Source organism: Microtus pennsylvanicus, chromosome 1 (assembly GCF_037038515.1).
Source record: "Microtus pennsylvanicus isolate mMicPen1 chromosome 1, mMicPen1.hap1, whole genome shotgun sequence".
NCBI lineage: Eukaryota > Metazoa > Chordata > Mammalia > Rodentia > Cricetidae > Microtus > Microtus pennsylvanicus.
In genome coordinates, this window is record NC_134579.1 from 62928230 (window position 1) to 62954689 (window position 26460).

At 40.1% G+C, this 26460-nt stretch overlaps 1 protein-coding gene and 1 pseudogene across 2 annotated transcripts in view; one reads left to right on the plus strand and one right to left on the minus strand.

Moving 5' to 3' along the window:
• Positions 1–26460, plus strand: part of Pak2 (p21 (RAC1) activated kinase 2) — a 64154-nt gene that overhangs the window by 22027 nt on the left and 15667 nt on the right. For both annotated transcript variants that reach the window (XM_075967079.1, XM_075967089.1), the window contains exons 2-10: positions 2391–2598; positions 13956–14056; positions 15680–15827; positions 16794–16825; positions 17758–17865; positions 19899–20031; positions 21539–21602; positions 23754–23802; positions 24557–24669. In XM_075967079.1, the coding sequence (XP_075823194.1) occupies positions 2412–2598; positions 13956–14056; positions 15680–15827; positions 16794–16825; positions 17758–17865; positions 19899–20031; positions 21539–21602; positions 23754–23802; positions 24557–24669 (935 nt within the window). In that variant the 5' untranslated portion in view covers positions 2391–2411. The remainder of the gene's footprint in view (positions 1–2390; positions 2599–13955; positions 14057–15679; positions 15828–16793; positions 16826–17757; positions 17866–19898; positions 20032–21538; positions 21603–23753; positions 23803–24556; positions 24670–26460) is intronic.
• Positions 23444–23565, minus strand: LOC142842815 (small nucleolar RNA SNORA70; annotated as a pseudogene).

The window sequence follows — 26460 nt, forward strand, 5'->3', positions numbered from 1 at the left end:
TGCTGAAGGGGCTCCCTTTGGACTCTCAGATAGCATTTATTGTTACTTGTTTTCTTAATGACTGCTGTTTTTAACAAGTGTTAAGCTGGAATCTCAGCCTAGCTTTGATTTGCTTTTCCCTGATGGTTTATTGAGGTTGGATATTTTTTTTTATATTTATTGCTGTTTGTATTTCAGATTTATTTTGTGTGCATGTGTTTGTGACTAACAGCAGTGCCAGAGGAGATGGTTGGAATTCAGTTTACTTCCTGTCACTTTGTAGGGTTGTCAAAATGTCAGACCTGGATGCAAGCACCTCTACCTGCTGGGGCACCCCACTGTCCTGTATTTTGATTCTGAGAATTGTTCATTTCATTAGCCCATGTATTGATTAGGGTGTTTGATTTCTTGTTATTTAGGCTTTTTAGTTTGTATATTGTCAGGCATGTCCAACCTGTGGTTCATGGGCCACATGGATAGAAAGAGACCCAAAACAAAATATTAAACTTAGTTCAAATATTATGATTTTTTTTAATCTCTTGTGTGTGAGAGAGAGACAGAGATTCAGTTCTGCTTTGTAGATGACAACGAACATAGCTGTTTGATATTAAACCTCTATAAGCTATATAGCTAGCAGAATTTCCCTATTCAGAACATCCTTGCCTACATCAGTATTGGAATCTTTTTTCCTCTAGCGGTTATAGATTTTCAGTTCTTACATTAAGATCTTCGATGCATTTGGAGTTGACTTTTGTGAAAGTTAAATATGAAATTCTTCTGTATATGAACATCCAGTTTCCTAGCACCATTTGTTGAAAGGCTATCTATTATTCAGTGTATATTTTTAACATCTTTGTCAAAAATCAGGTGTTTTTATCTGTGGGATTGATATCTGGGTCTTCTATTCTGTTTATCTGTGTGTCTGTTTTTGTGCCAGTACCACGGCTCTATAGTGTAACTTAAGCTCAGGTGTGGTGTTACCTCCCACATTCTTATTTTTGCTAAGGATTATTTTGACTCCCTTGGTATTTTGTGCTTCCATGTAAACTTTAAGATTATTCTTCCCATTTTTTTGTTTTTGTTTTTAAGACCAGTGTGAGTGGGGTGTGTGTGTGTGTGTAGCTTCCGAGCTACAGAGAAACCCTGTCTTGAAAAACCAAAACCAACCAAACAAAAAACTCCAGGTGTTTGTTACACTCCCAGTACTAGGAAGGTATAAACGGGGATCTTTGGGGCTTGCTAGCCATCCATTCGATCCAGTTATTGAGTTCAGGCTTCAATAAGAGACCCTGTCTAAAAAATAGAAGGTATAGAGTTATTGAGGAAGACACCTTTATCCACTTCTGGCCTTCGTTGCATGTGTGCACATCCATGCACATATAAAGGAGAGCCAAGGACCATCTCTGCTTCTGACAGTAGACCTACCAGAGATATCCAGTGTGGCTGTTCCCTGCAGAAATTAATTTTTCTTAAGACTCCATATTATGTGGCATGCCATGCCTTTAATCCTAGCGCTTGTGAGGCTGGAGCAGGAGGAGCCCTACGAGTTTAGGCCTAATTATTTAAAAACAAACAGGCTGGAGAGGTGACTTGGTGGATAAGAGCATGGCTGCTGTTGGGAAGATCTGGATTTGATCCCCAGTATCCACATGGTGCTCACAACTGTCTGTAACTCCAGTTCCAGGGAATCTGACGCCCTCTTCTGGCTTCTGCGCCCACACACACACACATAGAGGCAAAACACAACACATTACAATAAAAACGTTAAAAAAATTGAATTTTTCTAATTTGCTTCTCTAATGCTGTGGCAAAACACGGATACCTTATGAAAAATTTAAAACAAGATATTGACCAAAAGCAAATTGAGGAAGGGAAAGAAAGAAAATGTATAGATTGCACTCTGCTATCAAGGAATGGCGCGGGAGGGATGCTGCTTACTGACTTGTTCCCCATGTCGTGCGCAGTTTGCTTTCCCAGGACCTGCCCGGGGAGGCACTGCCAGAGTGGGCTGGGCCCTCCTACATTGTCATTAGTCATGAAACTACCTCAGGCCAGTCTGATGGAGGCAGTTCCTCAGTTAAGGTTTTCTCTTCCCAGGTGATTCTAGTTTGTGTCATGTTGACCAAATGAGACAATACACAAACATGTTCATTTTTATTTTGGAATCATCTCAGAATCATTGGTTAGTTAAATCACTTGTAATGTGTTAGCGTGAACATATTCTTCAAGCGTTCAGTGCAGACTGGTTTTATTGAGGCAAATTTGTTTTATCTTTTATCATGTATTTACCCAGATTTTGCTAATATAACTAACTGGATCACATTTTCTAATTTGCAATTGTAGTGATTACTGTCTGTGCTGTCTTTAACCTTGTTATTAATTGAATGTTTTGCATGTTACCTCTCTTCCAGGCCATTTCATAATTCTGAATCATGTCTGATAACGGAGAACTAGAAGACAAGCCTCCAGCACCTCCTGTGCGAATGAGCAGTACCATTTTTAGCACCGGAGGAAAAGATCCTTTATCGGCCAATCACAGTTTGAAACCTTTGCCTTCTGTTCCAGAGGAAAAGAAACCCAGGAACAAAATTATCTCCATATTCTCAGGCACAGAAAAAGGTAAACAGCTGCTATAATTTCGGAAGTCTCCTATTGGCACATGATATGTTTCCTATCTTGATACTGTCTATGGTGAATAATAGACGGATCTACGAGAACCCTTGAGGGCTGGAGAGATGGCCCAGGAGTTACGCTCATTTGCTGCTCTTGCAGAGGATGACCCAGGTTTGATTCCCAGCACCCACGTGGCAGCTTACCACCGTCTGTAACTCTAGTCCCAGGGGATCCAACACCCTTTTCTGGTCTCCACAACTGCTGCCTATACCTCTCATACATGTGCTGCAGGTACATACACTCAGGCAAACACCCATACACATAAAATAAAAATAAATAAACCTTAACAAAGAAAAAAGAAAACTCTTGATATCGGCACTATTAAACAGACTCTCGTGGGCTTGATGCCTCAAACCCTTACTTAGTACTTGGAAGACTGAGGCAGGAAGATCAGTTGAACTCAGGAATTCAAAGTCAGACTAGAAAACACAGGGATACCCTGTCTCTAAAACAACAACTACCCCCCCCCCCAAAAAGATGTATTCATTCATTCAGCGTCTTATTGTGTAGCCAAAGCTGTTGGTCCTCCCGCCTGCAGTGTGTGCTGTCACGCCCAGCAAAACTACCTTATTAAAGTGTGAATGCTTGTTCAGTTTGCTTGTTACATAAAGTGAATTTCTGTTCTTACCTTCATTTTCTGAGACCTTTATACAGCTTCCTGACATTAGTGGGATTTGTGATTGCTCTAGTCTATTTTGTGTGGCTTTAACAAAGTATCTGAGAAGATAGGTACTTTATGTGGGTGTGGTGATGTGCACCTGTAATCCCAGCACTCAAGGGGCAGAGGCAGGTGGCTCTCCATGAGTTTGAGGCCAACCTGGTCTGCATAGTAAACTCCAGGTCATCCAAGACTATGTAGTGAACTGTCTTAGCCCTCACTCCACTCCCCCCAAAGAGGTTTATTTTGTCTGTGCTTCTGATGGCTAGAAACTCCAAACAGCACAACAACCCCAGTGTCTAATGAGGTCCATGTCACAGCGTGGTGAAGATTCAGAAGAGGACCCAGCTACTTATGAGAATGTTTAAAACCCAGAAGCAGGGGGCTGGAGAGATGGCTCAGTGGTTAAGAGCACTGGTTGCTCTTCCAGAGGTCCTGAGTTCGATTCCCAGCAACCACATGGTGGCTCACAACCATCTGTAATGAGATCTGGCACCCTCCTCTGGTGTGCGGGCATACATGAAGGCAGAATGTTATATACATAATAAATAAATATTTTAAAAAACAAAGCCCAGAAGCAGAAAAGTCAGGAGGGGCAGCTACCCTTTGTGAGAATCTGCTCCCTCAGAAATTACTGTGGTGACACCATTAATCCATTCTGAAGGTGGTCATTACTCCTATGAGGTCCTTCCCCTTAAAGTTCCAACTACTTTTCTATACCATTTTTATTGTTTGGTTGATTTTTGTTTTGTTTAGACATTCCCTATAACTGAGACTGGCCTCAAACTCTATGTAACTGAGACAGGTCTTATGACTGCTAGTACTCTTGCTTCCACCTCTCAGGGAACATGAGTGATTACAGACATGCAGAACCATGGCCTGCTTTTTTATAGAATACTGCTTACTGGGGATCAAGCCTCCAGGGTATGAACCATTAACAAACAAGTCATATATAAACTAAACTATAGCAGTGATATTTGAGGTACATGCTCATGATGGTTAATATCAGTTGTCAGCTTGATCTAGAATCAAGATGGAACCACCTGCCCACTGTCGTTGGCCCACTGGCTGGGATCCTGAACTATATCAGTGGGAAAAGGAAGAAGAATGGCAATTTGAAAGCCTGTTCAAGTATCAGCATCCACATAATGAAAGAGAACAAACACCCACAAATGGTCCTCTTATTTAAACACATACCACATGCACACATAAATTAAAAAAAAGGAGGGGGGGCAATGTGGAATGAGATTCAGTGGGTAAAGTGCTTGTTCTGTAAGCATGAAGGTCTGAAGTCGATCTGCAACCCCTATATAAAAAGCCAGATTGCAGTGTGTACCTGTAACCCCAGAATTGGGAGGGAGGGGACAGGCAGATCCCAAGGGTTCACTGGCCAGTCTAGCCAGCTGATGAGTTCCAGGTTCAATGAGAGACACTGTCTCAGAAAGTAAGGTAGGGGATGATACAGACAATGTAGACATCTGGCCTTCAGGGTATGCACATAAAAAGAATTAGGCCTTTTATAACAAATTCACAGCTTGGCGGTGGTGGCGCACGCCTTTAATCCCAGCACTCGGGAGGCAGAGGCAGGTGGATCTCTGTGAGTTCGAGGCCAGCCTGGTCTACAAGAACTAGTTCCAGGACAGGAACCAAAAAAAGCTACGGAGAAACCCTGTCTAAAAAAAAAAAAAAAAATCACTGAAGGGATCCTTTGCTTGCCTGTTAATGTTTGCATACTCTATGTGAATCATCAGGAATTAAATGATGAGCAAAGCAGACAGTGTCCCTACTCCTACTATACACGTCCAAAAGCTAGTGGAACTGGGACTGTATCTCATGGGTAGTGCACTTGCCTTAGCATGTTGTGAGGCCCTAGGTTCATTTTGAGGGATGGATGGAGTGTCGTAACATGTAGTTGTGAACTGTGAAGACTGACACAATGGTAGTGTAATATGTCTGACTAATTTGGAGTTTTAGGAAGGCTTTCTAAGGCAGAACAGAGCTTGAGGGTGTGACATTCACATGGAACTGCACACAACAGAAATGAAAAAGTGGGGAAGATCTGGTCACAAGGGCCTTGTCTTCTATGCTGTAGAACTCGAATTTTTCTTGTTTCCTGAGCAACCATTGCAGAATTTAAGGAGACTGGTAGCAGTATAGAAATTAGGTTTTCTTGGAGGTCTAAGACTACCTTGAAAACTGTGGGGCTTTTGCAGGAGGCTTAAGCCAATTTAGTAGTTTTAATAATGAAAATGACAATGAGCCCTTGTCTTGGCTTATTATAGGCTCTAGTTAGATAGCTAGTGTTGAGTTGATAGAGTGTTCATCAGCCGAGGCAGTTTTGCACCCAGTTATTAAGCTTGTGTGCACTTTACATATCCGATGGGGTTTGAAGAATGAAGATGTTACGTAAACATCCTTTCTTGTCCAGAAATCCAGTACTAATATTAATACTGGTTTATACTTCACCTACTTCCTTGAGAATAAATACTCTTTGTTCTGTGTTATGAAACAAACTTAGTTTCATGAATTTGGAGATAACACTGATTGTTGGACTGGAAACTGAGGAGTCTTCATTTAAGTAGATAAGTGTTCTTTCTTCCTCTTTTCTGTTCTGGAATGCACCACAATCTTGTGCCTCATTCTGCCAAGTGCTGGGATGGTGGGTATGAACCCCCAGGCCCAGCTGCTCAAGAGGCTGTTCTGTGACTCCAGCTAGGTCAGTTGTAGAAAAAAGCAGTGACTTTAAATTTCATGTCAGCATGAGCCTCAGGATTTTATCTCCTGTCCTTCCCGCCACTGCTGTTTTGTTATTTAAAGATTTTAGAAGTGAGTCAGAGAAGTTTCCATGGTCTGTTACTTCCCATCAAGTGATCTGTTATTTGTAGACATCTTATAGATTATTATTTTTGACAAGCAAAAGTGGGAAGTTGACTTATTTTTAAACATGAATAGATTTCTCCAAAGCTAGGGTGTCTTGCAGAATTATTTATTCCTGCCCAATGTTGGCATCTATAGTTACAACCAATCTGTAGAACAGGTCTGTCTAATATGTGTTTGTTCTGAGGCTTACTTTCATATCTTTTTATCAGTTGCTGTTTCTAAAACTTTGACCCTCATCCAGGGGCTACTAAAATATGACCAGTACTTGTGAAAAAAACAAGTGAAATTCAATAGACTTTAGTTTTAGGATATTGTGTCGTTTTCTTTCTTTTTTTCCTTTAATTGAAAAGATAAGCACATAGTTGGGCAGTGATGGCACACACCTTTCTTTAATCCCAGCACTCAGGAGGCAGAGGCAGACGGATCTCTGTGAGGTTGAGGCCAGCCTGGTCTATAAGAGCTAGTTCTGTGATAGCTAGGGACTGTTGCACAGAAAAACCCTATCTCAAAATAAATAAAGATAAGCACAAACAAACAAAAGGGTATAGTGGTGCATGTCTTTAATCCCAGTACTCAGGAGGCAGAGGCAGGTAGATCTCTGTGAGTTCAAGACCAGCCTGCTCTACATAGTGACTCTGAGACAGCCAGAACTACACAGAGAAACACTTTCTAAAATATATATATATACATATATTAGGCCAGGTGACACATGTCTTTAATTCTAGCACTTAGGAGGCAGGCAAATCTCTATGAGTTTGAGGACAGCCAGAGAGCTATAATAGAGAAAGAGACAAGAGACCCTGTCTCAACAAACTAACAAGCAAAAAAGATTTATATTTATTGTAGGTGTGTGCATACGTGTGCCTGTAAACTGTGGTGCATGTGTAGAGATCAGAGCACAGCTTGTGAGACTTGTTTGTCTCCTTCCAGGATGTGCGTCCACAACATGGAGCTCAGTTGTCAGGCCAGGCAGCAGGCATCTTTACCCACTGAGCCACCTGGCTCTCGTCATTTTCCTTATCTAGGTCCATCTCTAGGCTGTTATTCTTTAACTTCTCAAAGGTGGAGAAGCTGCTGGACCTTAGATACAGTAAAACCTAGCAATGCTTTTGCTCACTTCTCTTTCTTACTCTTCCCCATACTTATTTGCTGTTCTTTGCTGATTTAAACTGGACTTCATTTTGTTAGGAAAGGGAACTTTCACACCAGCTGTCCTTCCTTATAATCTAGTCAGTGGAGCTATGCTGTTTTTTTGTAATTCTGGCATAGCTCAGTCACCCTGTGAAACAGTTGGCTGGAATGTTAAATGAGGGACTGGGGCTGTTGATGCCCACCTTAGATTGGTTATCTGTGATCAAGGTCATATAAGAAAATGACATTGTTTTCCAGTCGTACACATTGGGAAATGGTGAAGAAGTACCTGATGTAACAGGAGAAAAGCCTCTGCAAAGGACTTTTTTGGTTTTTTGAGACAGAATTTCTCTGTAGCTTTAGAGCCTCTCCTGGAACTAGCTCTTATAGACCCGGCTGGCCTCGAACTCACAGAGATCTACCTGCCTCTGCCTCCCAAGTGCTGGGATTAAAGGCTTGCGCCACCACCGCCCGGCTTGCAGAGGACTTTCTAAAAAGAAGAAAGATCACTGGAGAGATGACTCAGAGGTTAAGAGCACTGGTTGCTCTTTCTGAGGTCCTGAGTTAATTCCTAGCAACCACATGATGTCTCATTAACTATCCGAAATGAGATCTGCTGCCCTCTTCTGGCCTGCAGGCATACATGCAGGCAGAACACTGTATACAAAATAAATTTTTAAGAAGAAATAAATAAAAAAAAGAAACATTTTCTTAATACACAAGCTTTGTTTCTCTCATCTTTACAAAAATGGTATACAAGCCGGGCAATGGTGGCGCATGCCTTTAATCCCAGCACTCGAGAGGCAGAGGTGGGTGGATTTCTGTGAGTTCGAGACCAGCCTGGTCTACAGAGCTAGTTCCAGGACAGGCTCCAAAGCCACAGAGAAACCCTGTCTCGAAAAACCAAAAAAAAAAAAAAAAAAAAGGTATACAAATTAAACTATTAGTTAGTGGCTGACAAATCCTTTGTCCTGTTTGCAGTATAATGAGTTTTAGAAGCCTGGGGACATGAAAAGAACTAGAGGTCCTGACCTGAGATTACTCAGGTCAATCTGGTGGAAAATGTAAGGTTGCTTATGATAGATGTGATTGTGTGTTGTAGTAAAGACAACAAAATTTTATGCAAGCTTAGTAGTTGCCTTTCCACAGTTGGCATGACCTTCCTTCTTGCTACATCTCTTGTTGGTAGATATGTATATCTGGAGAATCTAGAGAAAGCATGGACATTTTGCAGAGATGTGTCACTACTGGCCAAAAATGGTATTGTTTCCTGTGAGTGTTAGATTAGTAGTGTCTCTGGGAGCAAAGAACAGCATGCACTAGCATGTCTATGTACAGATTTATCAAACAGCAGTGCAGTGGAATCTTGTTGATTAAATATGACATATTGATCAATTTTTAATTCTTCAGATTCTGTTTGAAAACCACTTTGCTCTTCCCCCTGAGATTACTAAAATACAGCAAGTACTTGAGAAAAACAAGTGGAATTAAACAGATTTGGGTTTTAAGATACTGCAATATTTTATTTTTTTATTTTAAAATCTTTATATTGTGTGTGTGTGTGTGTGTGTGTGTGTGTGTGTGTGTGTGCCAAACCCCAAAACCTAACTAAAATGTCAGCTTAAGTATTGTTTGTTTTTAAGTCACTATAAGGGTAAAGGAAAGGAGAAGGCAGTAGTGTCCAAGATTCTCATGTGCACTGGGAAGATTGCAGTGGAAAGAAGACACCTGCCTGAGTGGACAGAGAGACGGCGATTGCAAGATGGAGTGTGAGAGAGAAGGGATCCATTTTTCTCTCTTAAGAATCTGAGTGACAGCTGGGCGGTGGTGGTGCACGCCTTTAATCACAGCACTCGGGAGACAGGCAGGTGGATCTTTGTGAGTTCAAAGCCAGCCTGGTCTACAAGAGCTAGTTCCAGGACAGGCTCCAAAGCTACAGAGAGACCCTGTCTTGAAAATAAAAAAAAATAAAAAAAAATCTGAGTGACTCAGGATTTAAAGACAGTAATGGAGGGGAGAAAAGTTTAGGCATCAGGATAAAAAAATACAGATTTGGTCCAAGTCATCACACAGAGCTCCTTTCCTCTGTCTTGTGAACGTTCCCAGTACTTTGTGTCTGTCCTGGCCCTCAGACCAGATGTGGGGGCTTTCTCTGGATAAGCAGAGTGTTCTGGAGGAAGGTGCTTTATATACCCTGAGCCTGAGCCTCATCCTCATCTTTGATCTAGCTGGTCTCCCAGTTAGTTGTGTAATGTTTTTCTGTAAGAGTGAACAGCAGCGGGTCACCAGACATCGGAAGAAAACATCTAGAGCACCGGATAGCACATGCCTTTGAGGCCTGCCTGGATTACTAAGTGAAATCAAGGCTAGCTGGGGCCAGATAGCAAGACTCTGACTCCAAAAATCAGGTAATTTTATTAAACTGAAAGTTAGAAGCCTTCCACTTTAGAAAAAACCAACAACCAGAAAACCCAGCCTACATCATGTATCTACCTACAACATGGTCTTTGAGGAACAAAGACAAGTTCATGAACAAGATAAGGGTTTTCAGAAAGAAGAAATGATTGAAGAATGAAGAGAAATAATTCTTGGAAAATCAGTATTAAAATTGACAGAACAAATGTGATAGGAGGAAATTATTGATAAATACTGATAAAATAATCAAGAAAATTCTCCCACAGTTTTTTTAAAGCATTCAAATGGGAAATGTAAAAGAAAACAGTCATATGTTGAAAATAATGAACAAATTAAATAGAACGAGGGAAATAGAAATAATAGGGAAAAGATCCATGGCCGGAAGGTGACTTACCGTTAGAGCACGTGCTGCTCCTGCAAAGACTTGGGTTTGATTCCTAGTACCCACAGAATGGTTCACAACCATCTGAAGCTCCAATTCTAGGGATCTGATGCTATTTTCTGACCTCCATGAGCACTTCACATAGGTGGTATGCTTATATGTAGAAGGAGCTGCAGGCAGGCCTGCTTTTTGTCCCGCACGGCTCCCGCACGGCTAGCTTAACACCCGAAATAATTACACGGAAACTGTATTCATTTAAACACTGCCTGGCCCATTTGTTTCAGCCTCTTATTGGCTGATTCTCACACCTTGACTAACCCATTTCTAATAATCTGTGTAGCACCACGAGGTGGTGGCTTACCGGGAAAGATTCAGCATGTCTGACCTGGCAGCTGGCTCCATGGCAGCTGACCCGGCGGCTGGCTCCATGGCGTCTGCCCCCATGGCAGCTGCCTCACTGCCTTCTACCCAGCATCCTGTTCTGTTTACTCCACCTACCTAATTTTCTGTCCTATCAAAGGGCCAAGGCAGTTTCTTTATTAACCAATGAAAGCAACACATAGACAGATGACCGACCCTCCTACATCACTTATATACTTGTGTAAAATACTAACACATGTTAAGAAAAATAATTCCTTTTTTAAAAAACTGGAGGATAAAGAGATGAGTCAGTGGTCAAGATTGCTGAGCACTGCTGTTCTTACAGAGGACCTAGGTTTGGTTCCCAGTACTCACAGCGTACCGCTGACAGCTTGCTGTAACTCCATTTCTAGGTCATCTAATGTCTTCTGGCCTTTGAGGTACCTTGCACACAAGCAGTGGACGTATTCTCAAGCAGGCATATCCACATACACATGAAAATAAATAATACTGAAAAAAGATTATTATTTGATGAAGGGTTACAGTAAGGTAAGAGTAAAAGTGCTAATGGATACAAGGTTTCTTTAGGGGATGATAAAAATATGCTAGTTACATGGTGATAATTTTATGGAATTCTAGATATACTAAAATTCGTTGGATTGTACAATTTAAACAGGTAGATGTGACACAAGAGATGGAAGAGAATAATAAAACTTGGTTCGAGTGATTGCAAAAACAATAAGTAAAGTAGCTGAAACTACCTTTAGGAAATCCACTTCTTTTTTTTTTTTTTTTTTTTTTTTTTTCGAGACAGGGTTTCTCTGTAGCTTTGGAACCTGTCCTGGAACTCGCTCTGTAGACCAGGCTGGTCTCGAACTCACAGAGATCCGCCTGCCTCTGCCTCCCGAGTGCTGGGATTAAAGGCGTGCGCCACCATCGCCCGGCTCCACTTCTTTATATAACATTTTTGTATGAACTTACATGTTAGGGTAGAATCAAAGGTTTGCTGGGGTTGGGGGTAAAAGTCAGGGTAAAACATATAGAGTCCAGGTTCAGTCTCCACTGAGAAGACACAAGGTAATGTTTTGTACAAGTATGTACTGATAAATTCAAATTATGGAAAATGAATTATTTTATATGCCAATACAGGGTTTCTCTGTGTAGGCCTGGCTGTCCTGGTACTCGCTCTGTAGACCAGGCTGGCCTCGAACTCACAGAGATCCACCTGCATCTGCTTCCCAAGTGCTGTGATTAAAAGTGTGTGCTTGACACTACCTGACTGAAATTTCTTTTCTTAAAAGATACAGATTTTCAAAGCTTATTTTAAAAAAAGAAAGCAAAGATTAAAGAAGACCGTATTTCCTAGAAAAGCTAAACTCTTTCTGCTGTGTACTTGTACAATGCTCTTGTACGCTGTAAAGATTTGTCGCTAATATTGGTTTAATCAGGAAGAGTAAGCCGGGCAACCACACTAAGAGAACTGAGAGAAGAAAGGCAGTCACAAGCCAGATGCAGAGGAAGCAAGATGAGAATGCCTTACCGAGAAAAAGTACCAACACACATGGCTAAACATAGACAAGTATTATGGGTGAAATAGTTGTAAGCGCTAGTTAGTAATAAGCCTGAGCAATAGGCCAAATAGTTTATAGTTAATATAAAACTCTGTTCATTTGGTACTGAATGGTTGCAGAACTGTGTGGGACAGAAACTTCTGGCTACATCTTTCCACAAAGAAAATCTTATGACCTGCCTGGCTTCATTAGTACATCAATGAAATATTTAAGGGAGAAGTAATTACCAGTTCTATACAATTTCCAGAAAATTGAATAGAGGTAATGTTTCCCAACACATTTAATGAGCTTCACGTTACCTGGATACCCAAATCAAAAACATTACAAAAGAGAGAGCGCTCCACATTTCTTGAACATAGATAGACAATCTTGGCAAAATTTTTACAGTGGTAATCCAACAGTGTTTTAAAAAATGCAATGGGTGAGGACCAAATACAGTAGCACACACCTTTAATCCCAGCATTTGGGAGGCAGAGGCAGGCCATCTCTGAGTTCAAGGACAACCTGGTTTGCAAAGTGAGTTCCAGGACAGCCAGGACACAGGTTAAAAAAAAAAACAAACCACCTGTCTGGGGGTGGGAGGAAGCAAAAACCAAAAATAAATAAATAAATACCCACCTTCATTGAACCATGTTGTAGACTAGGGACTAGCCAATTTAATTAGGTTAAATAAGTAAATAAATGAATAAGTAAATTGTCCAAATTTGAAAAGGCATGCAAGCTTTTCCTTACTTTACCACAGCATGTTACTTTATCCTGTGGTGCCCTCAAAAAAATTTAAAATAAGTAGAAGAAAGTCTCGGAATATAAGATCAGTCCTGAAGAATGTGTTTTATTTTATATTTTCTGGTGGCACTGACCCAAGATTTCAAGCATGCTTAGACAAGCAAGCTTTCTCTGAGCTACATTCCCTAACCCCAAAACTGCCATTTTTAGTAGCATTAAAAATTATTAAGTATTCCTCTGCAGAAGTATGATGAAGGTAGTAGAAGGATCTGTATTCTGTTTTCTAGTACTAGCAGACATGGCTGAAAGAAAGACCTAATTAATACAGATTTGCTGTTGGTCATGGGTCAGAAGGCAAGGTGTCAATAAACTCTAAATTGATTCATAGAATTAAATGCAATTCCTGTCACAGTCCTAGAAGGCTTTTTGTAGAAATTTAAAATATTCTTAATTTCATATTATAATATAGAGAACCTGAAATAATCCCAGCAGATTTGAAAATAAGTTAAAAGAAAAATAAGGACTTAGACTGTTCTTTCAATGTTTGTATGAGGATGACAGTAATCAAGGTAAACAGGATTGGCGTAATGATAGACAGATGACTTTAGGGGAGCAGAGCATCCAGAAATAGAACCACAGGTTTAGAAGCTGCGGGTTAGAGCAGGAAGACGGAGGAGGAGAAGGAATTGCTGTTTGAATTTGCAAAGAATGTTATATTGATAGTGCAAAAAAAAAAAATGTGCAGTGAAGCCATAAGTCAGTTGGGTAATTTAAAGATGAAACATTTACAACTGTAACAAAAAGGAAAGTGTACTCCAGGTGTGGTGGCTCATGTGTTCAACCTTAATATCTGTAGGCTGATACCAAAGAATTACCATTAATTTGAGGCCATTGTAGGCTGAATAATGAGGCCCTGTCTCAGAAAAGCAAGGTGGAGGAGGAGGAAGGGAAAGAAGGCTTTAACTTGCTCAAGTGACCTCTGTAAATGTGTCTTTGGAGGCACCTTCCAGCAGGATGAATGTTTGTGTGCCAGTTTCCTGTCAGCCACTGTTCCCAGAATAGGATTCTTTTGCAATAACTTCATTCCGAATCAGTTTCAGAAAAAATACAAAATAATAAATGCCATAAATAGCCTTGTTTAAAGAGATTATTTTTCTCTCCCCACCCCCATGCCCTCTAGGAAGTAAAAAGAAAGAAAAAGAACGGCCAGAGATTTCTCCTCCATCTGATTTTGAACACACCATCCATGTTGGCTTTGATGCTGTTACTGGAGAGTTCACTGTAAGTTTACCTACTGGAGGTTTGTGTATGGCAGTTAAACAGTGCTGAAGGGTTGCGGGAACACTCGGTGAAGAGAAGCGCTTACTGTACAAATGTGAGGACCCAAGTTTAAATCCCCAGAATGCATACAACACAGAATACAGAAGTAATTGTGATACTCGTACAGTATGATGGGAGACGAGAGTCTCTGAAGGCTCCAGGGCAGCTAGCGTGGTATATGATGTAAGTAGTGAAAACAGGAGACCTTGTCTCCAGGTAGAAGACAGTGATGACTGAGATGATCCTCTGACCTCTGCAAATGTGCACATACTCAAGAAACAGAAAAGGCGTACTCAAGCATTTTTAGGATTAAGTTTTAAATCAGTTTTTCTCTCTGGTTTTTTGAGACATGATTATTATGTAACCCAGGCTGGCTTCCTATGTACTCATTTTGTTGTTGAGGCTAGTCTTGAACTCAGCCCTCCTATTTCTGCCTTCCTGTCTGTGTGCTGGGGTGACAGCTATGAGTTAACATGACTGGTGTTGAACTTTTCTATCCCATGTGATTAGTTCCTTTTCCTTTGTCATCATTTCTTTAAAGCAAATTCTCACTACGATCCCAGTAAAACCTGAAACTCTGAATGCCCCTGAGAGAGTGGGGTTACACGCTATCATGACTAGTGTTAGTTATCAATTTTTTACTGTTTTTTGCTTGTCATAAAAATATTAGTAATTGGGGCTGGAGATGTGGTTCCGAATTACATACATGCAGGCAAAACGTTCATATTCATAAAATAACCTTTAAAGAAATTAGTAATTGGATGACCTTTTTCTCTAGAGAGCTGAGCCTATAAATTATAGTTATGAAAAAACAGATACAGAGAAATGGAATTTTAGGTCTAGGTAATGGCTCAGTTGGCAAAATGCTTGCTTTGTAAGCATGAAAAGATCTGAATTCAGGTCCCTAAAACTCAAATAAAATCCAGATGCTATGCTGGGAGTGATCCTGCATTCCCAGCATACTTGTAACATTTTAGGTCAGTTGAAGACCGTATTTCAAACAAATGTTGGAAGCCACCTGAGGATCACACTAGAATCTGTCCTTTGACCACATAGTCCTTTAAAAAAAAAAAAAGATTATACTTTTGGTCGGATATGGTAGCTCAAGCCTTCATCCCAGCTACAGAGTCTACAGGATAGCCAGGGCTACGCAGAGAAATCCTACCTCAAAAACAAGCAAATAGAAAAGCGTATACTTTTATAATCCCAAAGCTTAGGCACCTGAGGGTAGTATTGTGAGTTCCAGGCCAGGCTGAGCTATATAGTTAAAACTTTGTTTCAAAACTAATAAATAGGGGCTATATAGAGATGGCTCAGTAGTTACTAGCACTTGTTCTTGTAGAGGACCTGGTTTCAATTCCTAGCACTCACATCACAACTCACAACCATCCATGACACATACTGTACAGACAGACATATATATGGACAAAACATTCATGCATACATCAAAAAAATAGTAACTTTAAAAAAAACATCATTTTAGCCAAAAATTTATGTGTGTTGGTTGGTTATCATTGATCTATGAAAATGTTCTTTACTAGAGCAATTCAAATCCTAACTGAATTGTGAATTTCTTTCTGTTAGGGCATGCCGGAACAGTGGGCGAGACTGCTGCAGACCTCCAACATTACCAAACTGGAGCAGAAGAAGAACCCTCAGGCTGTGCTGGATGTCTTGAAGTTCTATGACTCCAACACTGTGAAGCAGAAGTACCTGAGCTTCACTCCTCCTGGTAAGACACCAGACAGTGCCAGAGCCTTGTCAGATGAAAAGATTCCTCTGGGAAAGTGAAAACCGGAAGGATTGCTGTTGTCCCTCCTCTCCTGCATAAATCTGCCTTTAGAGAGTGAGGAGGTTGACCATGATGCCATGACTGAGTGTCCGGAGGTTGTAGTAACCTCATCATTTGCCAGAAATGGAGTTGGTGGATGTTTTGGCTCTGTTTATTTAGTCTTTTCTTCTTGGATGCTTTTAAATGACTTTCAGCAGTAGAAGGCAAAAGGTCTGAATTAATAGACAAGCTCATGCTAGAGATGGTTATTGTTAGTGGTATAAATTGAAGTGAGTTTTATAAATAAATGGCAGGCTTTGAAATGAAATGCTTTTCCACTATCTTGAAAAACCAAAAAGAAAAGAAAAGAAAAATGCTTTTCTAATCTTCTGAGTGTGCTGAAAAACACCTTAATCCCATTACACAGGAGGCAGAGACAGGCAGGTCTTTGTGAGTTCAAGGCCACTCTGGTCTACATTTTGAGATCTGTACCAGCCAAGGATACACAACAGTAAGACCCAGTCTCAAAGAAAAGAAAAAAAATTCTGTTAAAAAATTGAAACTTCCTGGAGAGATGGCTCAGGGATTAGGTTAAGAAGTGCTAGTTGTTCTTTGAAGACCCAGGTTCAGTCCCCAGCACCCATGTGGTGGCTCACAATCATCCCTAACTCCAGTTTCAAGAGATCCAGTGGGGTCACCAGACACATGTGCACATGCATGAATGCATGAAGGCAGAATACATACGCACACGAAAGAAAGGAAGTCTAAAACTTGAAAGATTATTCAGGGATTATAGCAGATACCAGGCCAGCCAGAGCTACATTGCAAAAACCCTGTCTGCCTTTTTGCACATACATTTATTTATTTATTTATTTATTTGTTGTTTTCTCTCTCAAATTGGTAATGTCTTTTCTGTTTCACATTTAGAGAAAGATGGCTTCCCTTCTGGAACACCAGCAGTAAGTTAATCATTTATTATAGTTTATGTTCTAATTTAGGTGACCTAAAACAAATCTTTATTTTGCTTGCTAAAATATAAAAACAGATGTCATAGCTCATGTCTCTGACTTCATAACTCACCAAGGTAGTGAGTTCACTGTATATTTGAAGGACTGGATAACTAGTAAGATCATGTCTTAAAAAACCAAAAGTAAAATAAAGTTAGCCATCAGATAAATAACTACTTTTTGTTTTTGTTTTAAGTTAGCTACTTGATTAGTTGAAGAGAAGAAGTAAATAGGATTTTGGTGGGCACTTTAAAGCCACTAAACTTTATAATGCCCTCCAGAGCAATTTAGCTACTTCTCCAGTGTTTCAATATCGAACTTAAATATGGTGAACTGAATGGCATAGTCTCTTCTCCTATCAGTACCATTCGGAGTATGATAAACTATGGCACATTCTAAGTAGTTAAAACATACCAGCACTTTTTCTTGCTTTATTAACTGGTAAACCAGGATCTTTCAAATGCCTCAAAGTGAGGTTTGTGTCTATATCATCCAGAGGACCTTTGCTTTGCTCCCATGAAGTCGATTCCCTACTTATAGAGCACTGTGTGTGCGTCTGTAAAGGGCAAGAATAGTACTCCAGTGGTTCAGTGCTAGAGCAGTTACAGCATACACAGGCCTTGGTTCAGTCGTTAGCAGAGCCTCCTCCCCACTAAAAATTATATTCACCACATATATTCATTTACTTTTTAATTCATTGTATCAGAACCAGTAAAGTTTGATTGTTTTTAAATGAGCTGTTGAAAAAATAAACTTTTTTTTAAAAATCCTTTTGTTTTTATTGAGCTATAGATTTTTCTTTAAAATATTTTAAAAGGGAGTCACATTTTAACCTTTTAATTTTATTGGTTTACCCTCCTTTTTTGCTCATGTGATGAATGCAGCTGAATACCAAGGGATCAGAAACATCAGCAGTAGTAACAGAGGAAGACGATGATGATGAAGATGCTGCTCCTCCTGTCATTGCCCCTCGGCCAGATCATACAAAATCAGTGAGTGATTGGCTGGTGACCTGCACTGTGTCTTTGAAAACACTGGTCTGCATTTGACTTGCAGTTGTTTAAAGGCCCTCAAGCTTGAACTACTGTAGTCTGGAGAAACTGGTTAATTATCAGAACCTACTTTTTGGAGCTGATGAGATGACCAGCAGGTAAAAGTTGCTTACTACCAAGCCTGGCAGCTTGCATGTAGTCCCCAGGACCCACAGGTAGAGGGAGAGAACCCGTTCCTACCAGTTGCCCTCTGACCGCCTCATGCACATTCTGGTGCGTGTGTACATGCACACAATAAGCAAATTAAAATTAATAAAACTACTTTGAAAAGTAATGTCTTGAATAGGCTTGGTGGTGCCCATCTTTAATCCCAGCATGGTAGGTGGATCTCTGTGAGTTAAGGTCATTGTTTAGTGAGTTCCAGGCCAACTAGAGCTACATAACTCACTGGGTTTTTCTTTCTGTATTTCTCTGTTCCTCTATGCTAAGGAGGATCTATTTCTTTAACTTTCTCAAGATAGATAACTATTATATCTAAAACTAAATCATTACTATTCCCTGGATTATGTATTTTACCTTGGTCTCAAAGACTGTGTGTTTATTCAAGAAGCATTTAAGAGTGAAATTACTTACTAAGAAAATTTTAAGCATAGGGGCCTTAAGTAGAGACAAACAGTGATAAGCTGCTCCAGTCCTGCCCTTCCCGCTGTGATGAGGTAGAATGCAGGATGTGCTTTGCTGCCCTAGGACTCTGCTCTGCTCTGCTCTGCAGGCAGAGCTGAGACTGACATGGTGGTAGAGCACTGTTATTTCTTTATGATTTAGGACTGGCTGTTGGAAAGGGAACAATCAATGTCGAGTTTGTAAAACTTATGAGGGGAGGTGGTTAGAGTTATTTCAACATCAAGACTCTTTATTCTTTTCTGTTTCTAAGCTGTGCTGGGTTTGTTTTGTTTTTGTTTTGAGCCAGGTTCTCATGTGGTCTAGGCAGTATGTAGCTGAGGCTGGCCCAGAACTCTTGATCCTCCTGCCTGTTTCTCAGGCACCCAGATAGAGGTGTGTGTACCATCCCTGGCTGCAGGTGTGCTTTTTATTTATTTATTATTTTTATTTTATGTGTGTGACTATTTTGCCTGGGTGTGTACCTGTGTACCACATTGTACCTGATGCCTATGGAAGTCAGAAAACGGCATCAGATCCTCTGGAACTGTGTTACAGGTGGTTATGAGCAGCCATATGGGTGCTGGGAATTGAATCTGGGTACTTTGGAGGAGTAATGTGTGCTTCTTTCATTACATTGTTCTCAGTTTGTTAGATATGGAATTTCATAGACCTATTTTGCTAGATACTTTCAAAATACATACATGCTGTGTCAAAAAAGATATTATGCATTATTTCCTGGTTACATGATTTAGGGAGGTGGGAGTATTTATAACAGGTCTTTGTGTAGCCCAAGTTATCCTTGCTGTATCTGCCTCCTGAATGTTAAGCTTACAGACATGTACACTATGCTTGGCAGTTATGTGTTTCTTTTTTTTTTTAATATTTATTTATGGCCGGGCGGTGGTGGCACACGCCTTTAATCCCAGTACTCGGGAGGCAGTACTCTCTGTGAGTTCGAGGCCAGCCTGGTCTACAAGAGCTAGTTCCAGGACAGGAACCAAAAGCTACGGAGAAACCCTGTCTCGAAAATCCAAAAAAAAAAATTATTTATTATGTATAAAATATTCTGTCTGTCTGTATGCCTGCAGGCCAGAAGAGGGCACCAGACCCCTTTACAGATGGTTGTGAGCCACCATGTGGTTGCTGGGAATTGGAAGAGCAGGCAGTGCTCTTAACCGCTGAGCCATCTCTCCAGCCCCCATGTGTTTCTTGTGTGAATATACTGTCCCATTCTTCCAAACAGTGGGAAAAATAACTTAGTTTTGCTAAGCAAAAAAAAAAAAAAAAGGTCCAAAGGATGCATTTTCTGCTACTAAGACCATGTGATAATGTTTTCTCTCAAGTCTCAGCAATGAACTATTTCTTTGCAGATTTACACACGGTCTGTCATTGACCCTATTCCTGCTCCAGTTGGTGATTCTAATGTTGATGGTGGTGCCAAGTCTTCAGACAAACAGAAGAAGAAAGCCAAGATGACAGATGAAGAGATTATGGAGAAATTAAGTATGCAGACTATACTTTATTTCCTTAAAAACATTTGTCTCGGAGCTGGGGATAGTTGTTGCCTGGGGGAAGCACTTGCTTAGTGTATGCAAAACCCTTGGTCCCTGCCAGCCACATCCAAAGGACATAGCTTGACTCTGTCAGAGGGTTGCATATAGCTTCTCAATACAAACCTATAAAAGGGCACTTGCCGTCAAGCCTGATGACTCAGTCCAACGTCTAGGATCCACATGGAGAAAGGAAAGAGCCGACTCCCCAAGTTTTCTGACCTCCTTTTGTGGAGACTTAAGCGTGCACCCATGCATATACATACACACTAAACAAAAAAGAAACATAAAATTGTTCCTAAAGAACACGACCTTCTGTAATATGTGTCAGCAAGGTAACAATAATATCTGTTCACAAATCTATAGCAGCTTCCAATAGCACAGACCTGTGGGGAGGGAGTCCTCAAGGAAAGACTCTGGGTAGATAGTGTTTAAATCATGGATGTGCTCTAGTTATTATTTTTATTCCCTTTAAGTATGAACCTGCTTTTACCGTGGCATTCTATAGAAATACATAATAATCCTTCTTAGGAAAGCTGCTACTTTGAAACAATAAACCAGAACGGTGGTTGCCAGCATTTAGTCATGACCTCTAGTTGTCTCGCCCCTCTTTTGCTGCAGATCTTTTTTCGGTATCTTACTGTGGGTCTTGGCTTTGTGTTTTATAGCTTAGAGGTAGAGTACTTAGGTAGATTATAACTTTGCTTCATGTATTCATGTATTGCCTTGAGCAGCTGACAGTGCTGAGATATTTTCTCCAGTTTTAATAGTAAATATGAGTTTCAATTATTTTTTCTAATTTCTTGAATTTAGTATTTATTTCCTAATATATTGAAGTTTTTTTTTCCAAAACATTTAGTTTTTTTAAGTATATTAAAAGGTAGAAGATGGCTGGGCAATGGTGGTGCATGCCTTTTATCCCAGCACTTAGGAAGCAGAGGCAGGGGTATCAACCTGCCTGGTCTACAGAGTGAGTTCCAGAACAGCCAGGGCTACATAGAGAAACTTTGTCTCAAAATACAAAAAAAAAAAAAAGTCCAACCGGATGGAAAAGTGTGCCACCACTTTTTATTGCTTATTTTTCTTAATTTCTTTTCAACTTCAAAATTTTATGTATATTAAGTGTTTTGCCTATATATGTGTATATGCACTGCATGCATGCCTGGTGCCAGCAGAGGTCAGAAGTGGATGTTGCGTCCCCTGGAACTAGAGTTATGGGTGGATGTAAGCCACTATGTAGGTGTTGGGAATTGAACCCAGGTCCTGTGATTTTAACTGTTGAGACAATTCTCTAGCCCCTGCTTATTTTTCTTTAGTGTTGATTGTTTAAAGCAAATTATTTTGAAACTTAGTGTATGGAAAAGTACTTTTATAATCAATGCAGGTTATTAAAAGGAATAATATCAAATTTTATTTATATTTAGTTTGCTTGACTGACTTCTAATTTTTGTTTTAAATAGGAACTATTGTGAGCATAGGTGATCCTAAGAAAAAATACACAAGATATGAAAAAATTGGACAAGGGTAAGTTTGATTCTATTGATACGATACTCAGTACTCATGGATATACAGAATCTACCCTCTGACACTGAACACTTCACTATTTTGGGTGGTACCTTGGGAAATTGTGTAAATAGAAACTGTACTTCTAATTGGGATATAATGATGCATACTTGCAACACCATCACTTGAGATGCTGTGGCAAGATTGTTACAGACTGGAGCCCAGCCCATAGCCTGACCCTGTCTCAGAAAATAGACTGAGCAGTGGTGGCGCACGCCTTTAATCCCAGCACTCAGGAGGCAGAGGCAGGTGGATCTCTGTGAGTTCGAGGTCAGCCTGGTCTGAAGAGCTAGTGCTGCTACACAGAGAGATTCTGTCTTGAAAAACCAAAAAATAAAATTAAATTAAAATTAAAAAAATAAAAATAAAAGTAATCCAGCACTGATTAGTAGTAACTTTGTATTGTCTGTCCTCCCTCTCCCTCTTTCTCTCTCTCTGACCCTTATCTCTTCTTCACTTCCTCCATCATCGTCATCTTCAACAAAGTTCCCTGTGTGGCCCAGGCTGATCCCACACTCACTGTATAATCCAATTCTTAGTAATCGTCTGTCCTTAGCTTCCCCAGTGCTAGGACTAAAGGTGTGTGTCGCCATGTGTGGCTTTCATTGCTTTTTCCTGTATATCATTTTCCATAGATGGTGAGGTAGAAAAATTGCACATATATAATGTATTTTAAAGACAGTTTATTTATTATTTATTTACTTACTGTTTTATTTCCAATCTTTTTATTTTAGATTTATTTATTATGTATACAGTATTCTGGATATTCTGTCTGCATGTATTCCTGAAGAAGGCACCAGATCTCATTACAGATGGTTGTGGCCACCATGTGGTTGCTGGGAACTGAACTCAGGACCTTTGGAGGGGCAGGCAGTGCTCTTAACCACTGAACCATCTCTCCAGCCCTTATTTCCAATCTTAATTTAACACTGATTTTAATAACAAAAAAATAGAAAGTCACCATTTGTTTTCAGTGCTGGAGAATAACTCAAGCCTTGTGCCTGCTGGGCAAGGCTTTACTACTGAGCTACATCTCAGGCTTCCTACCTTTGTGTTTTTACATAATTGATAAGTTACACAGTAATAGTGATGAATGAACAAGAATAATACTTAGGAATGACAGTCACAGATTGAGTGTTGAAATTGCAGAGTGCTGAGATTAAAGGTGTGTGCCAACATGCCCTGCCACTTAAGCATAGAAGGAGATTTTTGAGGATGTGCTGTTTTCTACTACTACTGCTTCTCCTCTCCTTCTCCTACTTCTTCTTCCTCTTCTTTTTCCTCCTCCTTCTCCTCTTCTCTTATTCCTCTTCCTCTCCTTCCCCCTCCTTTCTTCTTCTTTCCTTTTATTTTATTTTTTTATTTTTTTAAGCAGACTGGATGTGAGATTTATTACTGAACATGATTTGGTAGGGTACAGGAGAGCACCATGAAAGCCCTCAGGAGTGTAGGGCTCGCCACTTGTCCAGGGGACCACGATTAGGAATATATTTGACCCCACAGCCATCAGGAATGAGTCACTTCTCAGCAACCATGTCTTTAAATTCATCTGCATTAAACTTAGTAAAGCCCCATTTCTTTGGGATATGGATCTTCTGGTGGCCAGGGAATTTGAACTTGGCTCTACGAAGAGCCTCAGTCACATGTTCCTTATTCTGCAGCTTAGTGTGGATGGACATGATGACCTAGCCAATGTGAACTCTGGCCACTGTGCCCTGGGGCTTCCCAAAGGTACCACGCATGCCTGTCTGGAGCCTACATTGGAGACAGCATTGAGATCAGACTTGAATAAGTGGCCAGAAAATTGTCTCCAAGGTCCCTTAGGGCAACCCATACAGGTAACAGGCTGCGTACACTACCAAGGAGGCTGCTGTTTGCAACCATTGCACACCAGGGCCCCAAGGGTTTCCTTTTATTTTTATAGGTCTGAAAAATTTGTGTTTGAGTTTTGGCCACAAGGATCACCTCACTGTTTTCTCCCCTCTTTTCGTTTTAGGAGTATTAGTCTAAGATGTTGAATCTTTTTTCAGTTGTTCAAAGCCTGAAGTGTTTGAATACTGTAAATGGTGTAACTTAAGAACTTAATTCTATTCTTTTTTTTTTTTCCTACAGGGCTTCAGGTACAGTTTTTACTGCAACTGATGTAGCACTGGGGCAAGAGGTAGCTACTGTTTAGTCTTCATGTTGACTATTTGTGTAGGGAGAAGGAATAATGAATAGAACCATGTTGTGGGTCATGGAGTGTATATGCTTATCTGTACATAAATGTGTAGTAACCAGAGGCTATCCTCACCAAATAAGTGAGGCTGGCTGACCAGGGAACCAGGGGATCTGTCTATGTGGACTTCCCCAGCTCTGGATGTATAGATACATGCCACCACAAAAGGTTTTGGGATGGAAGGAACTGAGATCTTTGTACTTGGAAGTGCTTTAGCAGCTGAGCTGTCTCCTCGGCCCTAGAATGTAATGTATTAGAAGAATTGATCTAATTCTTATAATAATTAGCAACAGTATTATGTTAGGGGAAAAAAGATGAATTTGTACAGGATCATGAATAAGGAAATACTTTTAAATATTTGCTAGTTTAGAATTTTTTTTAAAAAGTAATTCCTTGTATAGACTGACATTAATCTAGGGTCAGTGAGGTAGTTGAGCAGGTGAAGTCACTCACCAACACAGAGCCCACACGCAGAAAACAAACAATTTCATTTTAAAATGTTTTAAATACAAATTCAAATATAATTTAGAATCTATATCACAAAACATTGTAGCTCGGCAGTATACATGTAAAAACATCATGTATGAGTAAGTCACAATCTCACTGTAAGGTATACATATATAACTAGCTAATTGGTGCTTGTAACTCTGTCAATTAGGAATACTGTTTTGATGTTTCAAATATGTTTCTATTATAGGTTGCTATTAAGCAGATTAACTTACAGAAACAACCAAAGAAGGAATTGATCATTAATGAAATTCTGGTGATGAAAGAATTAAAGAATCCCAACATAGTCAACTTCTTGGACAGGTAAATACGAATATTTTCTTGAAAGTTGAGATCAACTCGGGGTAGTGATTCATGACTGTAACTCCAGCACTGGAAGACGAGAGTGAGTGAAAGTCAGAAATGAGAAAGGGAGGCTGAAGACATAGCTCGTGCTCTTCATGAGCACATACCCAACACCCACATGGCAACTTACAACTTCCTGTGACTCCACTTCCTCTTTGAGCCTCTGTTAACACTCACATAGTGCATAGTGCTCAGTGAGGCAAACATACACATAAATTACATAAATAAATCTTAAAACATAAAAATGAAAAACATACATTGGGATAAAAATATGGGCATTTGTGGTTGGAGAGATGACTGAGCAATTTAGAGTCCTTGCTGCCACGTAATGGCTTATACCCACCTGTGACTCTGGTTCTAGGGCATTCACCTCTCTCTTCCAGTCTCTGCATGCATGCATACACGTAAGCAAAACACACAAAACAAATTTAACAATTAGTACTTAACTGTCTTCAAAAAACAAAAGAAAAAAGCAAAAACCCAGAAATTTGTAGTTTCATTATTTGGTACAGGCATAGCATTTTAGATTGAGATGCCCCTGCTGAAAAGAAAGCCGAAAGGAGGAGGGGAAGAAAGGTGAAAACTGTACACTGCAGTCGAGGGCCTTTCTGAAAGGACCTCCCTTGACAAACGAGAGGACATGTCCATGAAGGATGGCCGGCAGTGCTGTGTTCATTGAAGTGAGCAGAGCAGAGACACTAAGGAATGGCTGGCTGTTATTCATGCTATGATCTCAGAGATGACTAGCCACACAGTTTTTAAACTGTGAGTACAGTTTTTGTTTTATATAACCCAGGAAAGCCTCAGGCTTGCCATGTGCCTGCTTTGGTCCCTGGAAGCTGGGGTTATAGCATTATTAGATAACTAGTGAATGATAGTATAGGTTGCATTAGACATAATAGATTAAAGATGGTTTTCTTCTGTATTTAAATTTGCTTAGAATAGGGGAAAGATAATATATTATGAGACTTTAATCCTTATTTGTAAAGACTGTATTAAAAAAAACAAAATTTTCAGGTTCATTTCCTTGCTTGCTTTTTGGAATCTCTTTTTATTTTTTGAAATTATAATTATATCAATTATCCCATCTCCTTTTAAGAACTTTTTATTTATGTGTATGTGTGTGCCTGCTTGTCTATGTGCACTACTTCACACGATGGTACCTAGAGAGGCCAGAAGAGTGTCAGAACCGAAGACTGGAGTAGAGAGTCACTATGAGCCACTGGTGTGGTGTTGGAACAAACTCTGGTCCTCTGGAATGAGGATTTCCCCTCTCATTCTCCAGCTGGAGAGATGACTCAGTGCTTAGGAGCACTGGCTGCTCTTACAGAGGTCCTGGGTTCAATTCCAAGCACCCACATGGCAGCTAACATTGTCTCTAACTCTAGTCCTAGGGGATCCAGCACCTTCTCTTGCCTCTAGGCTGTTCTTCGGTGCACAGACACACACGGAGGCAAGACACCCATATACATAAATTAATTTTTAAAAATTTTAAATAAAATATTATTCCACATCAACATAGAATGAAAGTTTAGACAAACCCTAAACTTTGGGGTCATTGATTTGTTTGGTTTAGGATTTTGTTCTTGTCAGTAACTATCTGTGTGACCTTGGATGAGTTACTGAACATTTTCCCTCACCCCACACAAACATACAAGGGGGAGAATCTTATATTTTCTTTTTGTTTGTTTTTTGAGAGAGGGTGTTTGAACTTGCAGCTCCTACCTTAGTGGCTGCCTAGCTTGCCTC